Source organism: Centrocercus urophasianus, unplaced genomic scaffold, assembly GCF_019232065.1.
Source record: "Centrocercus urophasianus isolate 14NV4802_14NV808 unplaced genomic scaffold, USGS_Curo_1.0 seq_26, whole genome shotgun sequence".
Taxonomy (NCBI): domain Eukaryota; kingdom Metazoa; phylum Chordata; class Aves; order Galliformes; family Phasianidae; genus Centrocercus; species Centrocercus urophasianus.
The window spans coordinates 14,681,170-14,701,091 of NW_024884822.1; the positions used below are offsets into that span (position 1 = coordinate 14,681,170).

Below are 19,922 nucleotides of genomic sequence, written 5' to 3' on the forward strand. Positions count from 1 at the left end.
GCTGCGCGTGGGGGCAGAACCAGCACGGGAACGCAGGCTGCGTACCATTCAGTAGGTGTAACTGCAGCTCTCTATTATCACAGCGCTTAGGACTGGAATCACACAGGCGGCAGCGCGGTCCCATCCCGTATCCCCTCCTGGCTCAGCCCAGCCCGCTCCGGGCGGATCCCCGGCCGAGCCCCCGCCGCGCCTCCGTGCCGGGCGCGGTGCATGCCGGGAGCTGCCGGCCGGGCCGCGCTGCGCCGGGTTGAGCCGGGCCGGGCCGGGCACCAGCGCCCGGCCCCACCTGGGAGCCCTCCGCCTGCTAACCCCACCCCCGGCCGCTCCCCCGCCGGCGAGGCCCGGCCCATGGCAAAGCGCTCGGCCGGCGGCTGGGCGGCTCGGGGCCGGCCGCTTCCTGCCTGTCGGTAGCGGCGGGCGAAGTTCGGCCGCGCCATGCGGGACTACGAGGAGGTGACCGCCTTCCTGGGCGAGTGGGGCCGCTTCCAGCGCCTTGTCTTCTTCCTGCTCAGCGCCAGCATCGTACCCAACGGCTTCAACGGGCTCTCCATCGTCTTCCTGGCCGGTACCCCCGAGCACCACTGCGCTGTGCCGCCCGGAGCCAACCTGAGCGATGAGTGGCGGAACGCCAGCATCCCGCTGGAGCTGCGCGGCGGACTGACGGAGCCGAGCCGCTGCCGCCGCTACCGCCTGGACGCGCTCGTCAACCTGTCGGCGCTGGGGCTGCGGCCCGGTATCGACGTGCAGCTGGCGGAGCTGGAGCAGGAGCCGTGCCTGGACGGCTGGGAGTACAGCCGCGACGTGTACCGCTCTACCATCGTCACCGAGGTGAGGGGCGCAGCCGGGCTTCGGGCTGAGCCCGCTCCGCGCCGCTCGGGCTCGTTTCTTGGGTTTGCTTCCAGCCGCACGGCCCGCCTGTCCGCCTGGAGCTCCGTCTGGAGCTGCTCCCGAAGCGGCAGTTGCCGGCAGGACGCACCGCCCGCACTGCGTTGCCTAGGGAGTGTGTGTGGAGCTCGGCACTGCTGTCCTGGGCTGCTCTGAGTGCTCCTGCTTTTAAATCTGGCGTGCTGCATTTAGTATGAGAGCTAGGCTTCTCTCTTCTGTTTATTTCCACTCGCAAAAGTGGTCTCCGGTTGCAGTGCTTTGGCTTGTGTGGCCTGTATGCGGTGCCTGCTGAATTGGTGCCAGCTGGTGTCTGCAGGAGGACCTTGGGGAGCGAGGGTCAGCCCAGGAACAGCGAGTTGTTGGTGGTTCAAGGATATCTCTTTAAACTTGTATATCAAAAGGGTTTGGTTTATTTTCTTACTAAAGGTGGCAGAAGTCATCCTGCAGGTGTGGCAGTTGGACGCTGTAGGGGAGTTCCGTTCTGTGCTGTGCTACAGAGGACCCCGAATTTGCTGCACATCAACCTGATATCCCCTGTCCTTGTTCAGCAAAGCTGTGTCCTGCCAGCAGAGCCTCTGATCCACACAGCCAGCAAGACTGAGGCTGTGCTGGTTGTGCTTGTGTCAGGTGCAAGGTACGCAGACCCGTAGGCACTGGCTGCCTTAAGACACAAGGAAATACTCGGATTTCAAACTGCAGAAAGGACTTCTCAGAAGGCTTGTTAACCGTTTATACCATGTAGTTTCCTGTTTGTACATGGGAGCAATCTTTGCAGAACTGTAGCAATGTTTTCTGCCCAGTGGCCTTTGTTCTTTGCTCTGCCAAGCAGAGATGGATGTTTGTGTACTTAGTGCCTGCTCACAGAAATCCTTCTTGGGTGAAGGACCAGAGTGAAGAAGAGAGTGTGGGAGAGATGCCCTGTTAGCGCAGGGAAGGGTGGGCATGGCAAAATGTGAATTGTGAAAACTTCCCTTGAACATGCACAGTCCTTAGGGCTTGGGCAGCTGCCACAAGGTGTTGCCTCACCTGTTTCTTAAAGAACTTCTTTCTTCACAAAGAGTAAAACTAGTTCCTGGTCATCAGTGAAACGTATGGCTGTGAAGGGATGAGGCACTCTCAGTAAGGCAGTTGGCTTCCTCTGGAATTCAGCATTTTGCAGGTGAATGTGCTGGTTTTGTCCTGAGTGCCACAATACGGTGCTTGTCCTGACTGAAGCGTCATTTGTCAGCACATTTTTCTCCCAGCTTCTTCACTGGGCTTTGACTCAGTGCGAGTTACGGGGTCTGAACTGTCAGAACATCCAGAAGCTCCGAGATCCCTAAGGGGAAGGAGCTGCTGACGTTCTGCTACGAGTCTGCAGCGGCTCTGCACAGTTTGGCAGAAGTTCTGTGTCTGGGGGAGGTAGCAGTTGGCTGCCCAGACTTCGTGCACTGAGGCAGCATTTTTTTCTGCCTTTAGTACTAATGCTTTTGAGCCAGTTTTGCAAGAGCTGTGGCCTTTTGCATACTTGCAGGTTTTCTCTGTTCAGCTTGTTTAAATTGCTGGCTTGGTGTTGCTGCTTTCATGGTTGACTAATGCTGTGTTTGGTTGCATATCTAGAACTTGTTGAATAATCATGAGGACCTTTGTCCCAGATTTCTGGAGCTGACACGGGGAGGGGGATGGGGCGTTTTTTAAGAAAGGTTTTTGCATAAATCTCTCTTGACTCCAGGGAAAGCCCTCCGTTCTGTTTCTGCTTAGCAGAGGAGGCTTAATGCATTCAGTTCTCATTTGAAGGGAGACTTCCCTTTTTTCCAACAGACACAGCAGTAGCCAGTCTGCCCTATGTAACCAGTTCTGCTGGAGCAAAGCACCTTTTCCTCCTTTACTACAGTGTATCGTGAGGCATAAGAAAAGCTTTACTTTAGCCAAAGTAATCCTTCCTCCCTGTGTCCCATAAAAAAAACCAATGTAGTCGTAAGAGTTCGCACGTAATGCTAGGTGAAATATTATCTGGGGTAATTAAGGGGAAAGGCCAACTTCTACTCCCAGTCCTGTGTGTGAAAGCCTGGTATCTGCTGTGGGATTGAACTGAGCAGTGCCTTGGAGCAATAGTAGTCTAGAGGAGTCACATCATGAGGATATGTTGGATGATGGAAACATTTTAGTTTGGGAGAATTCTTATGTACTCAAGTATGGAAATGCTTCTTATATACTGACACTTAAATAGATGAAGAGTTCTGTGTTCATCTTCAGTTTTATAAACGTGTTGTACTGTTCATCAGCCTGAAATCAGCCCAGTGCAGGCATCTTTTCTGCTTCAGAACTGCATGTTTTGAGCCTGTTGTAGTCTTAATGTTTGTCGGTGGCTATTTTTGCAAAGGAAGGATGCTCACTGTGGAGCTACTGCAGCACCCTGAAACCTGGTGTGATGCTGAGGCTCTGGATCCTTTATGAACACAGATGTGAATCAAAGCCAGGTGAGCCAGGTTCAGCTCTGCTGGGCCCATTGTTCACTGCCACACGGCCTCCTCCTGTGCAGGAAGTCGCACCCAGATTTCCATTATTCCTTGTCCATTACAAACAGCACGTCCTCTTTCTTGCTGCAGGGTAATACTGCGTATTTTTCTCCATCTCAGGAGCTGCCACAACTATGAATGTGTTATAGATAAGTACTGAGGCTGTGATTGATTTATAGGTGCAAAATGTGAGTGTTAGTAATTTTGTCTGAAGGAGAAATGTCTCATTTCCAGCTCATAAGTGGATGTGAGTAGCATCTGTACTGAAATGCTTTAGAGATGCAGTGGTTCTCATGTTGTGCTGTATGAAGCATGTGTTGCAGGGCTGTTCAGCCATGCGATGTAAAAAAGAGATAGGATTTTTAAAGAGTGATTGACCTCTTGTTGACGCCATTAAAACTGAGACAGTGGTCATTTAGAGGCGCCATGCACAATAAATAAGGGAGTAATGATGGATCCTGCTAGGATGTCTGTAACTTTGGATTGGTAATCCAGTTTTTTCCCAGTTTCTGGTGTCAGTGCCCTGTTTCCTTTCTTTTCCAGCCATTTCAGAAATGGGATGTTTGGGAGAGTTAATTTTTTTCACAGAAATTATGAAATGTTTGGTGTTTTCTTCTATGTTCTATGCAAGTTTTACTTCTGTGGTGGTTTAAAACAACTACAAGGGGAGAGCATAATGTATGTTTTGTAGATGCAGGCTTCCATTTGTAGATTAAAAGCTGTGAAAGAATATCTAAAAAGCAGAATCACAGAATGGCCAGGGTTGGAAGTGACCTCAAGGATCATGAATCTCCAACCCCCTGCCACATGCAGGGCCACCAACCTCCACGTTTAATGCTAATCCAGGCTGCCCAGGGCCCCATCCAACCTGGCCTTGAACACCTCCAGGGATGGGGCATCACAGCCTCCCTGGGCAGCTGTTCCAGCACCTCACCACTCTCTGTAAAGAATTTCCCCCTCATCCAACCTCAATCTCCCTTCCCTCAACTTAAAACCATTTCACCTTGTCCTGCAGTTATCAATCCTTTCAAAGAGTTGATTCCCCTCCTGTTTGTATGACCATGAAATATCTTAGATATCAGAATGTATTCTCAGAGGAAAAGTTGCTTAGTAATGCTTCACACTCTCGGTTAAATGGAGGCTATTTACATGGGTATGATGGAGACCAGATTCTGAATTGATGGCTGTAGGTACTCTGCTGTGAGATGGGCACAGGGGCTTTCTAAGAACCTGCCTTGCTGTACAGAGAGAAGCAGTTGGTGGGAGGGAGCGTGTAATGCTGGATTCACTTCAAAACTTCTTACTAAAATGTTGATTTTTAAAAAAGCAAATATTAGCACATGAGCCTATCCCATTTCTACTTTCTTATGCGCAAACATAACTGTGCACAGCTCCCAGAGTTTTTGGTGTTTGTCATAGTGCTTTGTGCAGGGATTTGGTTACCAGTATCGGGGAAGCACAGTTGATGCTGCAGAGGAACACGAATTGAGAAAAGTGTGGGGTTTTTTTGTTTGTTTTTTTTTCCACCAGTGTGATCCTGAATTATGTTGTTAACCTTGTGATTATTTCTATAACTTTCCAAAGGTATTTGGTAGCAGTTTGTATCTGTTTGCTGTGACACTCTAATTGCAAGGACTTTGGACGCTTTGTGGAGTTCCCCCATATTCAGACTTGCAATTGCCATGTTATGGTATGTCATCAAATACTGGGCAGACTTTATGCTTGAATATGATTGTCATGTTGTTATTAGCAGTTAGTTTAGTTCCTGTTATATCTCCTTGGAAGAGGTGGCAAAATCCCAGTGAAAGTTGGTTGCAATAAGGTGTCTGCATCAGTGTCTGGGTGGAGCACTGCTGGGTTTCATGTCAGGAACTCGTGAGGTGTCAGCTCTCCTTCCAAGGCAGGTAATGTTCTGCAAGCACAATGGTACAGTGCCCATAGACAGAAAAAGTAGATAACCTTTACCTCTGGGTGGCTTTGAAGTGCACAGGTTGCTTGGAAGAAGTACCAGGATGTGGCAACGTCATCAGCTGCACTTGTGGCCAGAACTTGCCCTGCAGCTGTAGTTTGGTGCCTTTGTTTGCACTGCTGCTTGGTTTTCTGCAGAACTCAAATATTTCATCTCAGAGTCTGAATTTCTTTGTGATTGTGGAGGCACGTGTGAGATTGCTGTGGCTCCCAGCTCATTGCTGCAGGTGTGAGGTTAATGATGAAGACATTGCCCTGATGAGCTCTGCGAGAAGTATTTACAGCCTAGTCAAAGTACTGCACTCTGAGTAGGAAGATAAGCTTAAATCACAACAGGTTATGTCCTTTTCCAAAGTTAGAATAATAATTGTGAGAGAACTCTGTGCCATGAGCAATGGGGAGCAGCGTGGAGGAGCCGACGCTTTGCAGGGTCAGTAGCTGCTCTTTGCAGTAGGGGCTGAAATGTATTCTTCTCCTGTTTGGAGCCACAGCACCTTGCTGAGGTGAGCCTTATCTGAGCCACTGGGGCAAAGGCTTTGCTTACTCAAGGGATACCAGGAAATGAAAATAGCACGTGATTTTAGAGCACTGGGTCACAGCGTGCTGTGTCCAAACAGCCCTGCCAGCAGCAGGAATCAATCAGTAACTGCTCTTGGGATGCTCACTGGCCTTCCAACCGTGATGCTTCAGTGACTTTTTCTTGAGCAATGTATGGTTCAGGGAAGGGTAAGGCTGCAGAGTGGTTCTGGAAGACCGATGCCATCATCAACACGAACGATGTGGACCTGTCTTGTGACTCATTAAAAGGCTGAGGACTTCATTCATTTACTGACTGGGGTGAGAGGTAACAGACCTGAAAATCCATCTGTTCTGATAGTTGTACCCGTGGAGTTTTTAGCTATAAATAAGTGGTATTGCACAACCAAGCTAGTTTTTCCTTGGAAACTCAACACTGAAGTTCTCTTTGGTGCCTGGTCCGAGTGCTTGTCATCATAACAGCTGCTGTAATTATGTGAATAGAGTGGGCAGAAAAACAAGATAGTAATTAGGGCACCGCCTGAAGGACCGGTGTGTTTCCACCTCTCAGGGCAGCCGTGTAACACATTTCATAGCCACAAACTTTTCCAAGCAATGTCTCTGTCTCAGCATTCACAGGAAATGTTTGTTACCGGGCACAGCATGCTGGTGTCCAGCAAGCCAAGTGTGGTGCAGGCTGGTGCTGAGCTGCAGCGTGGGAGACAGCTGGAAGGAGACAGGCCATTGTCAAGTACAGTGTTCAGCTTCTTTAGGGATGTAAAGTGATTTAGTTTCTTTCTAAAGGCCTTCTTTAGGAACAGTACTCAGTGATTTCTAATAACGTAACTAACATGTCTGGTTCCGGTGGCCGATGGAAAGGATTCTTGGTGAGTCTGTCAGTGCAGTGCTGGGAGTGGTGCTCAATTGCCTGATAAATACCATCACACGGAGACATGCAATAGCCACAGAAGCCTCTGGTCTGTGTGAATTTGGTGGTGATCATTCACTGTGTATTTCCAAGCACTGTTAGTTTTACCAGAGCTTCTTGGCTGGCGTAGCTTGTGTGAGCAGTCATCAGAGAACTGCTCAAATATTCTTCCATCTGTAACGCAGTGTTTGTGGCATGAGTGCAGATTAAATCATAAACATGTTAAATTTCAGCTTTTAATCTACGTTGTATTGATAATCATAGAATATTGTGGCTGGAAGGGATCCATAAGGATCATCACTTCCACTCCCTGCCCTGCACAGGGCCTCCCAAAATTCAAATCCTATTTCTGAGAGTCACCCCCTGCTTCACAGCCAGGTTAAAAACAACAGAGCAGAACCCACAGTACTGAACTGCTTGTAACTTGAGGAGGAAAGGAAGGAGTTGTTGGGACCAGCGTCAATATTTTCATTTCAACCTCTTCAGTGCGAATTGAAAACTCCCAAAGTTTCCATCACTAAAGCATCACATGGGGCCCTGTCTGAAGGATGGCGGTCAGCAGGACCTGGCCTTGTGTCAGAAGTGCTGGTGGCCTCCAAATTCCCCTCCTGTGCTCAGCACCCAATGGGGTGAGCAGGACCCGAGGGGCAGCAGCTGCAGGCAGAGCCCAGCATTGAGGGAGGGCCGAGGAGCATCCTTGCTGCTCTGTGCTTTCTTCTGATATTTATGAATATTGACACCCTTTTTTTTTTTTTTCCCCCTCAATAACCAAAACACAATTAAGACTCTTTCAATGAGAGCTGTTGATAGAAATAACCAAATAACATGAATGCTATTTCTGAAAAATGAAACTGAAGCAGGTAAGAGGGTTGCAAACTGTTGCAGTCTTCATTTAATAGTTGTCTTGGTTTTTTTTTTCCTTCCTATTTTTGCTAACGTATTTTCATTTTGAAAATGGTGTTTTTCTTGGTGTGTATTTCAGTTTGTGTTCTGAAGATTGCAACTGATCCTTCCCTGGAGAAGTGAGATCTGCTGGGCTCTGCAGGTCCTGTTGCAGACCCACGCTTTGCACTTAGGTCCCTGGTGAGCGGTGAAGTCTATCCCAAAATTAAATTGTCAATTTATTTTAAATGTAAATTTAATTACATTAAAATGTAATAAAAGAGGAGGCACTTTGCTCTATGTAGTTCAATTTCTCTTGAATTATAAATGTGAGGTTTTAATGGAAACGTTCACCATATGCAGGAGAAGACAACTGGGGTTTGTAGTGATGCCTTGCAAACCCAGCAGGATTAAAAGGGAGCTGAATGGAGCATGCAGTGAAATTGGGAGTGACCTTCACCTGCATACACAGGGGGAGAACCATAAGAGTCAGCCATTGACTGTGTAAAGAGGTGGTGGTGCTGTGGCCTCAGATGGGTGATCTGAGGAAGGATTGGAGCTGGTGGCGTTTGGCCTCTGCTGAGCAGCATTGGTTGGAGTTAAGTTTGTCCAGCTCTGTCTGTGCCTTAAATTGGTTGTTCTTTCCTTCCATGGAAGCTTTCTGCCCACAGGGCACGTTTCCCTCAGGCTCAGCCAACTTGCTTAGAAGGAGGGAGGGAAAATGCTGTTGATTTAAAGCCTTTCATGTTCTTTCTTCTTGCAGTGGAATCTGGTGTGTGACAATGACTGGAAGGGGCCCATGAGTACCTCCCTGTTTTTTGTGGGCGTGCTGCTCGGATCGTTCATATCAGGACAGCTCTCAGACAAGTAAAGTATATGCACCACAACCACTGGTCTTTGATGTGTTTTGCAAGCAGTTCTTGCATGTGAGGCTTGGTACAAGTGTTTTCTGTGACCTCTAACGTGTCCTAATTCTGTGAGTGCCCAATCTGAATGTACACTGTGTAGAGCACATGGCCTGACTTAGAGCAGGATGTCACAGGGGTCACTGGTAGGGGTGATATTTACCAGTTTATTTTTTCAGAGTAATCACTTCTGCAGCAAATCGTATTTATGCCAGAAAGTGTAAGCAAGAGATGCTTCACTTCTTTCAAACGTTTTCCTTGTTATGTTTGTTTGGTTTTTTTTAATATGCTGATCTGTGTAGTGAAGTGTTTGCTGTGTAGAGGTGGAGCATCTATTATTGTTTTTACACTGCAAATAACGTTGCTGACAGTGAGTTGCTCTTTCTGTCAGAAAGGAATGAGTGGTGTTTCAGCACACACCTAAAGGTGACTTGGCTGTGACCCTTGGAATATTATTTTCTCGTGTCCTGTGAGTCTCCTCATGTATTTAGAGTAGATGTGCATGTGCTGCTGAATCTTTGCTTCTTGCAGATGTCTTATCTCCCTAAGTATACACCTGAGTAATTTCTGAAGATTTAATTCATTCTGTTCTTTTCTTTTTTGTTTTCTTTTCATCTGATCCCTGGAAGGTTTGGCAGGAAGAATGTGCTGTTCGCAACTCTGGCAATGCAGACCATCTTCAGCTTCGTTCAGATCTTCTCTACCAGCTGGGAGATGTTTTCCGTGTTCTTTTTGCTGGTTGGCATGGGGCAGATCTCCAACTATGTGGCAGCGTTTGTTCTTGGTATGGAAGTCCTGCTGGGCCCAGAATGCTGTCTGTTGTCCTGTCTGCTTCCCTGCTTAGGGCTGGTTTGCTTTGTCAAGAAATGCTGTTAAGTGTTTGTCCTCACCACATGTGGATCCTCACCTCATGCTGTCTTTGGAAGTTTCCATTGATAGAAGTGCAGTCTGAATTAATTCAGTGAGTTACCAGAGGATTCAAGTGTTTCAACTAATAGAGAAATAGAGAATTCCAGAAGGTTTTATGGGTCATGGGCTAATCTAACCATCTCTGAAGTATCCTTTAAAGAAGCTAGTCTCTCCATAAGCTGCAGAAGATCCTATGGAGATCAAGCTGAAGCTAACTCCTAGTACATCAGATGGTTTTAAGTCCTCAGGTACAGTAGATCATAAAAACATAGAAATACAGAAGAGTTGGCTGCTTCTAGCTACAGAAATACTGTATGGTCTGATCAGTTACCTTCCATACTTACAGTTACTGGATTGATGCAAGATCATCACGCGAGGCAGAGCTGTGGTGCCTCCAATAATGCATGGCTGTGTAGTATGTCCCAAAGCCAGTTATTTGTGGTTGCTTTTATGTTAAAATACCAATCTTCGCTCTTGTTCTGAACAGGCACAGAAATTCTTGGCAAATCCATTCGTCTGCTATTCTGCACGTTGGGGGTTTGCATCTTCTATGCCTTTGGCTACATGTTGCTGCCACTGTTTGCCTATTTCATCAGAGACTGGAGGATGCTGCTGCTGGCGCTTACTTTACCTGGGCTGCTCTTCATCCCACTGTGGTGGTGAGTGCAATGAAAACAGAAGACTTTAGAAGTCTTGTCAATGGGTTTTTAAGAGCCAGATATCAGCCAGGCTTTAGCATTGAAAATTAGGAGTGGACAGAAGAGCAGCCATTGTATCCTTTGCTGTTCCCAATTCTTCAGACTTAAGTCTGCAGCTCTGTGAGTAATCTCTGTCTGATTCATGTGTGAAGAAGTTAGTCTTCATTTTCCTTGAGGGTTCTGGAAAATTAAGTGATTGTACATGGAAAAGGAGGAGGGGGGAGGGAGGAGAAAAGGGGAAGAGAAAGAAAAACCAAAACAAAAACCCACCTTCATCCTTCTGTACCAAATAACACCCATTGGGTAAGGCCTAAACTAAAGGCAGAATGAAAAAGCAGTTATTTTGGAGAGTGACATGGTGGCATAGATCTGACAAGCTGTAGCTGTAGAGCAGTGCTTGCACACCTGTGCAACCTCCTGCCCTAGTTAAGGAAATGCTGCTTTGCAGTGATGTGACTTGTAGAGCTCAAGTCGTCCACACGATGGTGGTGTTTCTTCACTGACACATAAAATGAATGCCGTTGCCTCTTCCTCCCATGCAGATTTCACATGTAAACGCTGCCACATTCAGCCAAGTCAAATAATGATTTGATGTGCCACAGTTACTAAGCAGGTGCCTCTTCATTTGCAGAATGCTGCTTGTGTATTATTCACATTTCTGAATTTCTTTAAACCGTTTTTCCCGTACTCTGAAAGTTTCTGTTGCTCTTTTTTTTTTTCACTTGTTTTCCCCTGCATCATTCTTCAGCTCTTTTGTACTTTTAAAATACGCAACACGTTTTAGTCTGTTCTTCAGCCTACGAGTTGGCTCTTGTCAATCTGATTTCTGTTGTCTTAGCTTTAATTTCTGCAAGACGTGTCAAGTTTTAAGCTCTTTGCGCCTGGAACAACATGTGTTGGTGTCTGGAGCAGCACGTTCTTTGGAAATGCTGGCATATTATTCTGAATCTTTCACACAGGATCATTCCAGAATCTCCACGATGGCTGATCTCTCGGGGCAGATTTCAAGAAGCAGAAGACATCATCCGAAAGGCTGCAAAAATTAATGAGGTTACAGCCCCAGATGTAATCTTTGACCCTAGTGAGGTAAGATTCACTGAGCAGTCAGGTTGTTTGCTGGGCCTGTTATTATCTATGGAAAGCAATGAATTTCCAGTATTGCCTGCACTGTATCATGTACTTTTGAAGTGGTTAAAAGTTCATCCTTTACTGGAAAGGCCTTAAAGCAAAATACCCTTTCATTAAGGTTTGAAAAGGCCTTGCTGCCCCAATCCTATGCAACATTCAAATGAAAACATCAAGACGTCTTTTTTTATTTTATTTTATTTTTAGCATGATTAACAGCTTTATTTTCTATTTAAACCACATTTTTGGAAGTGAATGTAATTAATTTGCTTTGCCTATTGCTTTGTGATCTGAATACATCCCAGATGAAGCCAGCAAATTGGCAGGAAGTCTCGTTTATCCCAGTGACTCTGAATACAGTGGATCTCCTTAACCCAGGCAGCTGACAAATGGCTTCTTTGGGTCTTCCAGGCACCTGAGACCTGGCCACACTGCACTGAGGAGTGTATGCCTTAGCACCTAGCAGGGAATTCAGTCTCCTGGTCTCTTAGTCTTTGTTTTTCCTCCAGCTTCTGATCTTTTTGGACAGAAGTATCTGATTCTGAGTGGCTGGTTATAGATAATACTTATGTTCTGGACAGATTTTATGCTTGTCTGCTCTAATAGAAAACTAATCCTAGCTGGTGGCATTGGAAATAGTGCTCTTCAAGTTCAACTTTGCTTTCATGTAGAGGAGATCAAAACTTGAGCGTCCTTGAGCTGGAGTAGTTAGCAGTAAAGTTGTTTCGTTTCCTTCAGGTATCTCTGAGCTGTTGGTATCCTTAAGCTGCAGAATGAGTTCCATGTTCATTTATTCACAGGTCAGACAGGCAAATTGTTTGCATAATCCAAGCACATCTGTAGTGTCTGTCTGGGCACAGTTGCTCTGCCGTATTCCCACTGACACTGGACACTGTCTAGTTGTTGATAAGAGAATTGCTTGTTCCTATCCTTGTATATTGTCTTGATTTACAAAGCTCTTGGGTCTTGCAGTCTGAGCCAAATGTTTAGTCATTAATCTCAGATGTGTTGCTGTTGAGGCTGAAAAGGCTTCGTTTGCCTTGCAGATCGCTGAGGTGCAGACAAACCTACTTATCTAGGCTAAATTCTAGATAGCAAGATAGACATACTGGTCTTGCTGGAGCAGAATGCCAGGAAAACCTAGACCTGATGCTGGCTTTTGCACTGGACTGCTATTGAAAGAACCTTTTTTTTATTTTTTGTTATTGCTTTCTTTTTCCTTCCCTCTCCTGCTTTAAGCATGAAAACTCACCCTGTGCCAGAAAGAGGACAGAAAATGAGCTCTGGCTCCAACATTCAGTGAAGATAATCATCCCTGGAATGCCTCCATTTTCTGTTCTTAGAAAGAAATACTGATCTGTTCCCCATCTCTGAGTGGGGCTGGGTTTGAAGCAGCAGAGCAGTTCACATTTCCCCAGGGAGGGGGACTGGAGCAGGCTGGATCGCAGAGATCAAAATCACAGCACATCAACTTCCAGAAACACAGTTTACCACTCAAAGCAAATGGAACTCAATTATCAGGGGTTTGTTTAACTGCAGAACTCCCAACCATCTTTTTTTCTTTTTTTTTTTTCCTTCTTTTTTTTTTAATAAGCTGTGACAAAATAATTTGTGCAAAGCCTTTCTTCATCTGCGGTCCCTTTATCCTCTTCTTTTGTGTGCTTTCTGAAGAAGGCTGGCATCTTCCCCTGAGGTTTTAGGAAACGTGTTTATGCTGCAGCAGGATTCTCAGAAACAGGCTGGCCCTGAGGCACTGTGCAGCTGGAATGGAGGAGCTCACGGGGCTGCTGTCCTCTGAAGTGTTTAAACTCTGAGGTTTCCAAACCAGTTTGGATTTCAAAACCAGTTCAGATCCGTGATCACAAACAGTCCATAGAGCGTCAGTAGGGCCTGGTTGGCTGAATTGCCTGACGTGAGGGGAATGAACAGGTTTGGATGACAGGTTTCACTCCAGATGCCTTCCCTTGTCACAGCTTCTTGCTCTGTCCTGTCCTGTTAAGGGGCTGTATTACCTGGCAGGGCCCTTTTTTCTCATCACTAATTTAAATTTTGCATTGTTCCTCGTTTTGTTTTGTGGTTTGTTTGGGTTCTCTTTTTTTTTTTTTCTTTTCTATTTTTTGTGTTTCCTGTTTGTAGGTTTCTTGGCAGCAAAGAGTGGCAGAACTGGAAAGCACAGAGGGAAGATCATGTGATTTAAGAGAAAGGGCTGTGAGCTGAGAAGCTGCTGCAGCTTGTGCAGGGGGAGGCTTAAGCTCAGGCAGAGTAAAAGCTATCCAGTGTAAAGAACTGCTTGCCTTTAAGAGAAAATTAAGGTTTATGAGGGCAAATGCACTGAATTGTGGAGTGCATGAGCAGTAGAATGCTGTTTTATCTTCCAGATCTTTAGGACAAAATACTGCTTGAAATAATGTTCACTTGGCTGCAGAGTTATATAAACTTTGTGCTTGCGAGATGTGGAGGAGAAAATACATGTTTTGAGTTGAGGGACAGGACTTGAGGGCTCCATGTCAGTCTCCAGCAGCTAACTTGCAAATTATCACCTGCCTGAGATGGAGGAGAGGCTGATGAGGAACTAAGTTTAACAAAGTGCTTTTATCTCTTTACTGGTATTTTGGAATGCATCCAACTTCTTCCATTGAGCCTGTCTGATGTTCCAGGGGAAAAAGAGTTGTGAGTTGAACTGATACAAAGCAGAGGATGCTAGGCCAGGCAGAAAGAGTTTAAAGGCCAGACAGAAGTAGTTTAAAGTAGTGAATGCACTATGTTGGAGTGGCAATCTGACTTTGTAATCATGTTCACACACCATAGTGTACGCAGTGCACACAGAAGGTGTTCAGTCTTATATTTGTAAATTAAAGCTGTTGCTTTGTAAGTCAAGCATGGAAGTTAAAATAAGCAGCTTTTATGGAGTCTAAGGGAAAGAAAATGCTTACTGATTTCAGCTCAAATGTTAAGTGAGTTTAAAGAAGGAGCAGCTGTTTTTGCAGATACTTGTATGTGGGCACAAGAGACGTGTTTGGTTAAAAGCAGAGCACCAGGTTCAGCTTTACAGCATACCAAAATGGCCCCAGGAGTACTCAGAATACTGGTGTGTAAGTCAAGCCAGTGGGCTTGTTGTCACAACTGTTCTGTTTGTGGGATGCTGATGTTCCATGCTTTCTGTTTGCTTGTTTTCAGCTGCAAGATTTGAGTTCCCAGGGGCAACAGACATACACCATTTTGGATCTCATTAGAACACGAAATATCCTCACTATCACGATTATGTCAGTGATTCTGTGGTAAGCAGGAGTGTGGTTCAGGAATGTGTCAGCACAACAGCAATAAAACAATAAGAAAGTTCCCTTTGGACACTGAAGTATTCTAAAGAGGTGTGGGCAAAACTGGTTAGCTTGAAAAACAATGGGCTGAAGTGACATCATGCTGTTTATGTAGGTTCCTTGTTTCTTATGCTGAAGAGCACATGGTAAATGAAGTTTTGCAATGAGAAAAAGGAGTCAACGTTGTGGAAGTTAGTTTTATTATCTTAAATGCTCTTGCAAATCCTGCAGAAAAGTATTTGGTAGCTTGGGGCTGGTTTTAAATTGGTTTTACCTTGTTGGTCAGTTGCCTAATCTGTTTTTATATCATTTCCCAAAATATACAGCATCCTATGCTGATTCACAGCAACGTTTTATATACACACCCATGGTATATTCTGAGTTATGAATTGAAATTCTCTGCAGGTGTAATTGCATCCAGGTTTGCCAGTGTGATAAGCTAAGGCAAACTGCTACTAAAAGTGAGTTCCAGCAAGAACAAGTAGGTTTGTTTAATACAAAAAGAGCTCCTAAAAGCCCCGTGTTGTACAGCATTATGGAAATTACTGCATAATAACTGCTACTGAGGAGAACAGCTTTACTGGCACATCATACACACCAGCAGGGGGATTACCTCTGTTGTCCCAGGCAGTTTATTTTTAAGCAGTTGAACCATGAAGGTTGCTCTCATGTGAAGTGAGAAGAAAAGAGAACTGAGTTTTGGTCAGTGATACACTGTGCTGTAATTCTGCTCTCGGTTCTGCTATGACACAAATGCAGTGGAAGGGAAGTGCTGAGTGCTCTGTGATGATCTTGGACAAATCCTGAGCCAGTGTCATTATTTACCATGTGCTAGTGAGGCATAACCTCCTCTTCCCAGTGTCTCTAAAACAATATAGATTTCATCACCAAAGACACCTCTGTGTTTCCCCTGCTCACGTGTGCCTGTCTGGCAGTGGCACAGTTAAGATGGCACTGTTCCCAGCCTCTAAACTCCATCCTGTTAACCAGGCACAGAGCCATGCAAATACAACTTGAATGCTATCCTGCCAACTCTGGGCACGGCAGAGGAAATCCTAGGTTGTTTGGATCTGCCAGGATGCCATCCTCCTTTTGTCTGAGCTCATTCAGCAGGGCGGGTAACGACCCAGGCCGCTCTGAAGAAGGATCTGATGGACCATGCTCTGTTTTCAGGATGATAATCTCCGTTGGTTATTTTGGACTTTCTCTCGACACACCCAACTTGCACGGCGACGTCTATGTGAACAGCTTCCTCTCAGCAGTGATTGAGGTCCCAGCCTACATCATCTCCTGGCTGCTGCTTCGAAATCTCCCCCGACGGTATTCAATGGCTGCTGCGTTGTTCTTGGGAGGCTGTGTTCTTCTCTTCATTCAGCTGGTGCCTTCACGTATGGAATCGTTAGTTGATCTCAAACACACATGATAGGCCAAGTCCAGTGCCGTGCATTGGGCAGATGTGGAGGAAAAGTATCCTGAAGGGACTAAATATAGACGTATGTTTCCTATTTTTGCCATCCTTCCTTGGTTCTCAGTGCTCCAGCACCGGGAGCTCACAAAATATACCAGGTCAGATGTGTTTGTAAAGACAGGTCCTTGCTTTTGTGGTCTGTTTGCATCAGTACCATAGTCCAGTTTTGCCCTAATGCAGATCTTTGGCAAAGAGCTCTGGTAAACTCGTGCAGGTTACCTGAAGGCTGCAGAACTTGCTGCTTAAAAGACTGCCACTGACTGCCTTTAGAGCTTGTTTGAAAGTTAATGTGGAAGTATTTTTTAAAAGCAAAGATGCTTGCACTGCATTAAAGTTAATAGTTAACATTTTGCAAATCTGAGGAGGGCAAATCAACATTTATTGGATATCAAACCAGCATGCATCTTCAGGGTAATGAGATTGAGGGCTATAGACTCCATCAAATACGGTGTCATATTTGTGGTCAATATATGGAGGTCAAATTCAAGTATGATGTGGGAGTAATCTTGTTGCTTAGCACTTCTTTATTCTTTGATTTATGAACAAATGAGGATGAGTTCATTTTACATAGGTAATTATGAGTCACTTTTTTTTTTTAATTAGTTGGAAACTGATATGATCTGTTTTGATTTTCCAATCCAGCTGTCCTGGTTAAAGGACAGCATTGTAGAAATGACTGGATTGTAGAAACCAGAGTAGCAAAGTGAAAATGACTTATTCAAATGCTTCACTTTGCTCAGTTTATTAAAAAGGGATACGTGGCATTGTTTGCAATAGCAAAGGTCTGCCCCTGGAATCTGGAGAAAACTTTTGAAGTTGTTGCCCTGTGGTCCTTAGTTTTTAACCTCCTCGAGAGGAAAGTGGAAATGTTGGCTCCTAGTTTAAAAGAAAGAAGTTGCCCATGCACAGACACACGTGCAGAAAGGAAAGGACACCAGGTAATGCAGTTAATGACACAGGAGTTGTGCAGTCAGTAAATTTACAAGATACCATGAACTGCCAAGCGTTTTATTGAAGCTCTTGCATTTTAATTTCAGATATTCGTGCCCTATCTATTCTCCTGGTGATGTTAGGGAAGTTTGGGATCACATCTGCCTTTGCAATAGTTTATGTTTACACGGCTGAGCTCTACCCAACGGTAGTCAGAAACATGGGAGTTGGAGCAAGTTCCATGGCCTCAAGGCTTGGCAGCATCCTCTCACCTTACTTTGCTTATCTTGGTAAGTGAATGTGCTGGGGGGACACTGGTGGCTGGAAAGCATTGGTTCAGTGCTGCCTGCAGGGCTGAGGGCAGAACTGCATCTCAGTGCAAGACCCAGTTGCAGGGTTTAAAATAAACCAAACCAAAATCGGTTCTGCTCATTTGCTCTCATTCTTGAGCAGCCCCATCCACACAGACACTGTGGGGGTCCCCGTGAAGACTGTCAGCTGCCCAGCACTGCAGTGCTCATGTCCACATCGTGGCTCTAGAATCCATTGTGGCACTGTGGAGGTCAGGGAGCAGCAGCTGCTTTGGATGCTGTACTGAGAGGGTTTTGTTTTAACTAACAGCTGTTCTAAAGTGCAAATGTTGGCAGCGAGTTGGAATTGATGCTAGCTTTTGTTGCTTTCTGCTAGGTGCCTACGATAGATTCCTGCCTTACATCCTGATGGGGAGCCTGACTGTGCTATCAGGAATTCTGACTCTGTTCCTGCCAGAAAGCTATGGAATGCCTCTTCCTGACACGATTGAGCAAATGCTGCTGGTAAAAGGGTAAGCATTGCTTTCTGATTTGTTATACGTCTGTTTTAACTATAAATGTAAGTGCGTGCCTCTGTGTATGTCCCCATTGGTAGAGTCTTGCTAAAGTATTTGATTTGCTCTAAAGTGTGCTGACAGTAGGAAAAGCTAGTTCTGTAGAGACTACTGCAGTCACAGCACAAGTAAGGAAGGGCCAATATACCCCTGTACCACAGAAGCTGCTGGTTAAAATTTGGCTGTACTTACAAAAGATTTGATATTTGATAATGAATTGTGTAAGGAACGTTGTTCTGGAGAGAGGTGGGATGCACTGCACTAAGAGGGTCAAAGAATTTTTGCTGGTAGGATGGCTGACCTGATAAGGAGAGCTTTAAACTAGGAGAGGGGCAGCTAGCAGCAGCCTTGTGAGGGACTGATGGGCTTGGGTGACGTGGAGAAAAGAGGATGCAAAATCAGCAAAAGAAGGCTTTTGGGCAGCACCAGCTGCAGCATTTGCACATAAGCAAGGAAATATCTACAGCCTGCTGCTTTGGGGAAAGGCAGGGGGTGGGGAAAGGTACTTTCTGTGATATCAGCCTGCTGGGTGCCTCTCTGAAGGGTCTGTACATGGTGCATGCAGCATGGGGAGTAAACATGAGGAGTTAGATTTGTGTGTGCAGTTGCAGATCTTGTTGGGATCATGGAGACGTGAGACAGCTCCCGTGACTGGAGTGTTGCAGTGAAGGGATACTGGCAGGAGAGAGATAGGAAGGACAGACTTTGCTTTGTATGTTTGCTTTTAAAGGTATAGTGACATTTTATGGATTTAATAACCAACTCACTGACAAAAGTATTTTCAGCCCACAATGGTGAGGTAACAATTCTGGTTGAAAGGGCTTTATTGTTCAGGCTGTATGTTTTAAATGATTCTGCAGTATCAAACTGTCACAAAGTAATTTATCTTTGCATCTTAAAGCGGTGCAAGTACTGCTGAATTCTCCCAGTTAATTTCAGCTGGCCTAAAAAAGCAGTGAGAGTTGGACCTTCTGCCATGGCTCTGAGTGGAGGCAGATACTGTTAGAAAAGGACCCGTTCAACTGGTGTCAACAGAACATTAAACTTAGTCTGTAATGTCTGATAGGGTTCAGAATATCAGTCTTCTTTCTCTGATTGCTCTTTTAATCTATTTTCCTTTCTCTTTTTTTCCCAGACTAGAATACAGGCCTGCATCTAGTGCCAAAAGGAATTCAAAGGATGAAGAAGAAAACCCAGAGATTTTTAAGAGCACATCTTTTTAATGAAATGCCTACTTCCTGATGGACTGAAAGTTAAATGGATTTGCTCCTAATGCTCATTCTAGAAAGGGCTAGTGGCAACACTTCTTCCTGCAATTTTAACCTTATTTATTAATTTAAACACGGTGTTCCATATATTCTCTTTTTATATGACCACAAATACTGTGTAGCCTTCACTGATTTTTCAGCCAGTTGTTTTAATGTGTTTTAATCCTTTAACCAAGGAACAGTATCTGATCAGACCTTTGGAAGTAAGTGTGTAGGTGAGCTGAACAATACCTGGAAGTGAGTTCAAGGGCTGGCAGAGCACCTGGACTCCACAGCCAGTCTTCAGAGCTGATGCCCATCAAGAATTTAGAAACACTAGAAGAAGCTGCTAATTACTTTTGATTTCTTGACTTCTGTCTTTGGACAGGAAACTTATTTATTAGAGTGCAGGTCATGCAAACATGCCACTGTGATCTTGTGTGAATTTGCATGTGCTGAGTTTGCTAGCAGGTTCAGAAAGGTGCAAAGAAAGATTTTCTTGAGAATGAATTCTAACTTGGTGTGCTGTGTGTAGGCTGAAAGGATGGTCTTGCACAGAACACAGCACTGAGGTTCTGCTGACAGAGTCCTTTCGAATCCAATGCTGGATTTCAGCTACAACCTTTTGGTGACGTTGTTTACATCTGACACTGGAGCGTGGCCCACTTTGAGGCTGTGTTTATTTAGAATGATGCAGAAGGTTTTATCGTGTGTGTGTGTGGGGAGGGTGACTGCTGAAAATTTTGGTGACTGCTGAAAATTTTGGTGACTGCTGAAAATT

At 45.2% G+C, this 19,922-nt stretch overlaps 1 protein-coding gene across 1 annotated transcript; it reads left to right on the plus strand.

Annotated features, from left to right (window-relative positions):
• Positions 1-384: 384 nt before the first annotated feature.
• Positions 385-19,906, plus strand: LOC122164303 (solute carrier family 22 member 5-like). The gene is made up of 10 exons (XM_042826202.1): positions 385-828; positions 8,441-8,544; positions 9,212-9,366; positions 9,979-10,150; positions 11,149-11,275; positions 14,492-14,592; positions 15,805-16,019; positions 17,137-17,319; positions 17,717-17,852; positions 19,030-19,906. Exons 1-10 carry the CDS (start codon positions 436-438, stop codon positions 19,115-19,117), a joined length of 1,674 nt encoding a protein of 557 aa, XP_042682136.1. The 5' UTR covers positions 385-435; the 3' UTR covers positions 19,118-19,906.
• The last annotated feature ends 16 nt before the right edge of the window (positions 19,907-19,922 follow it).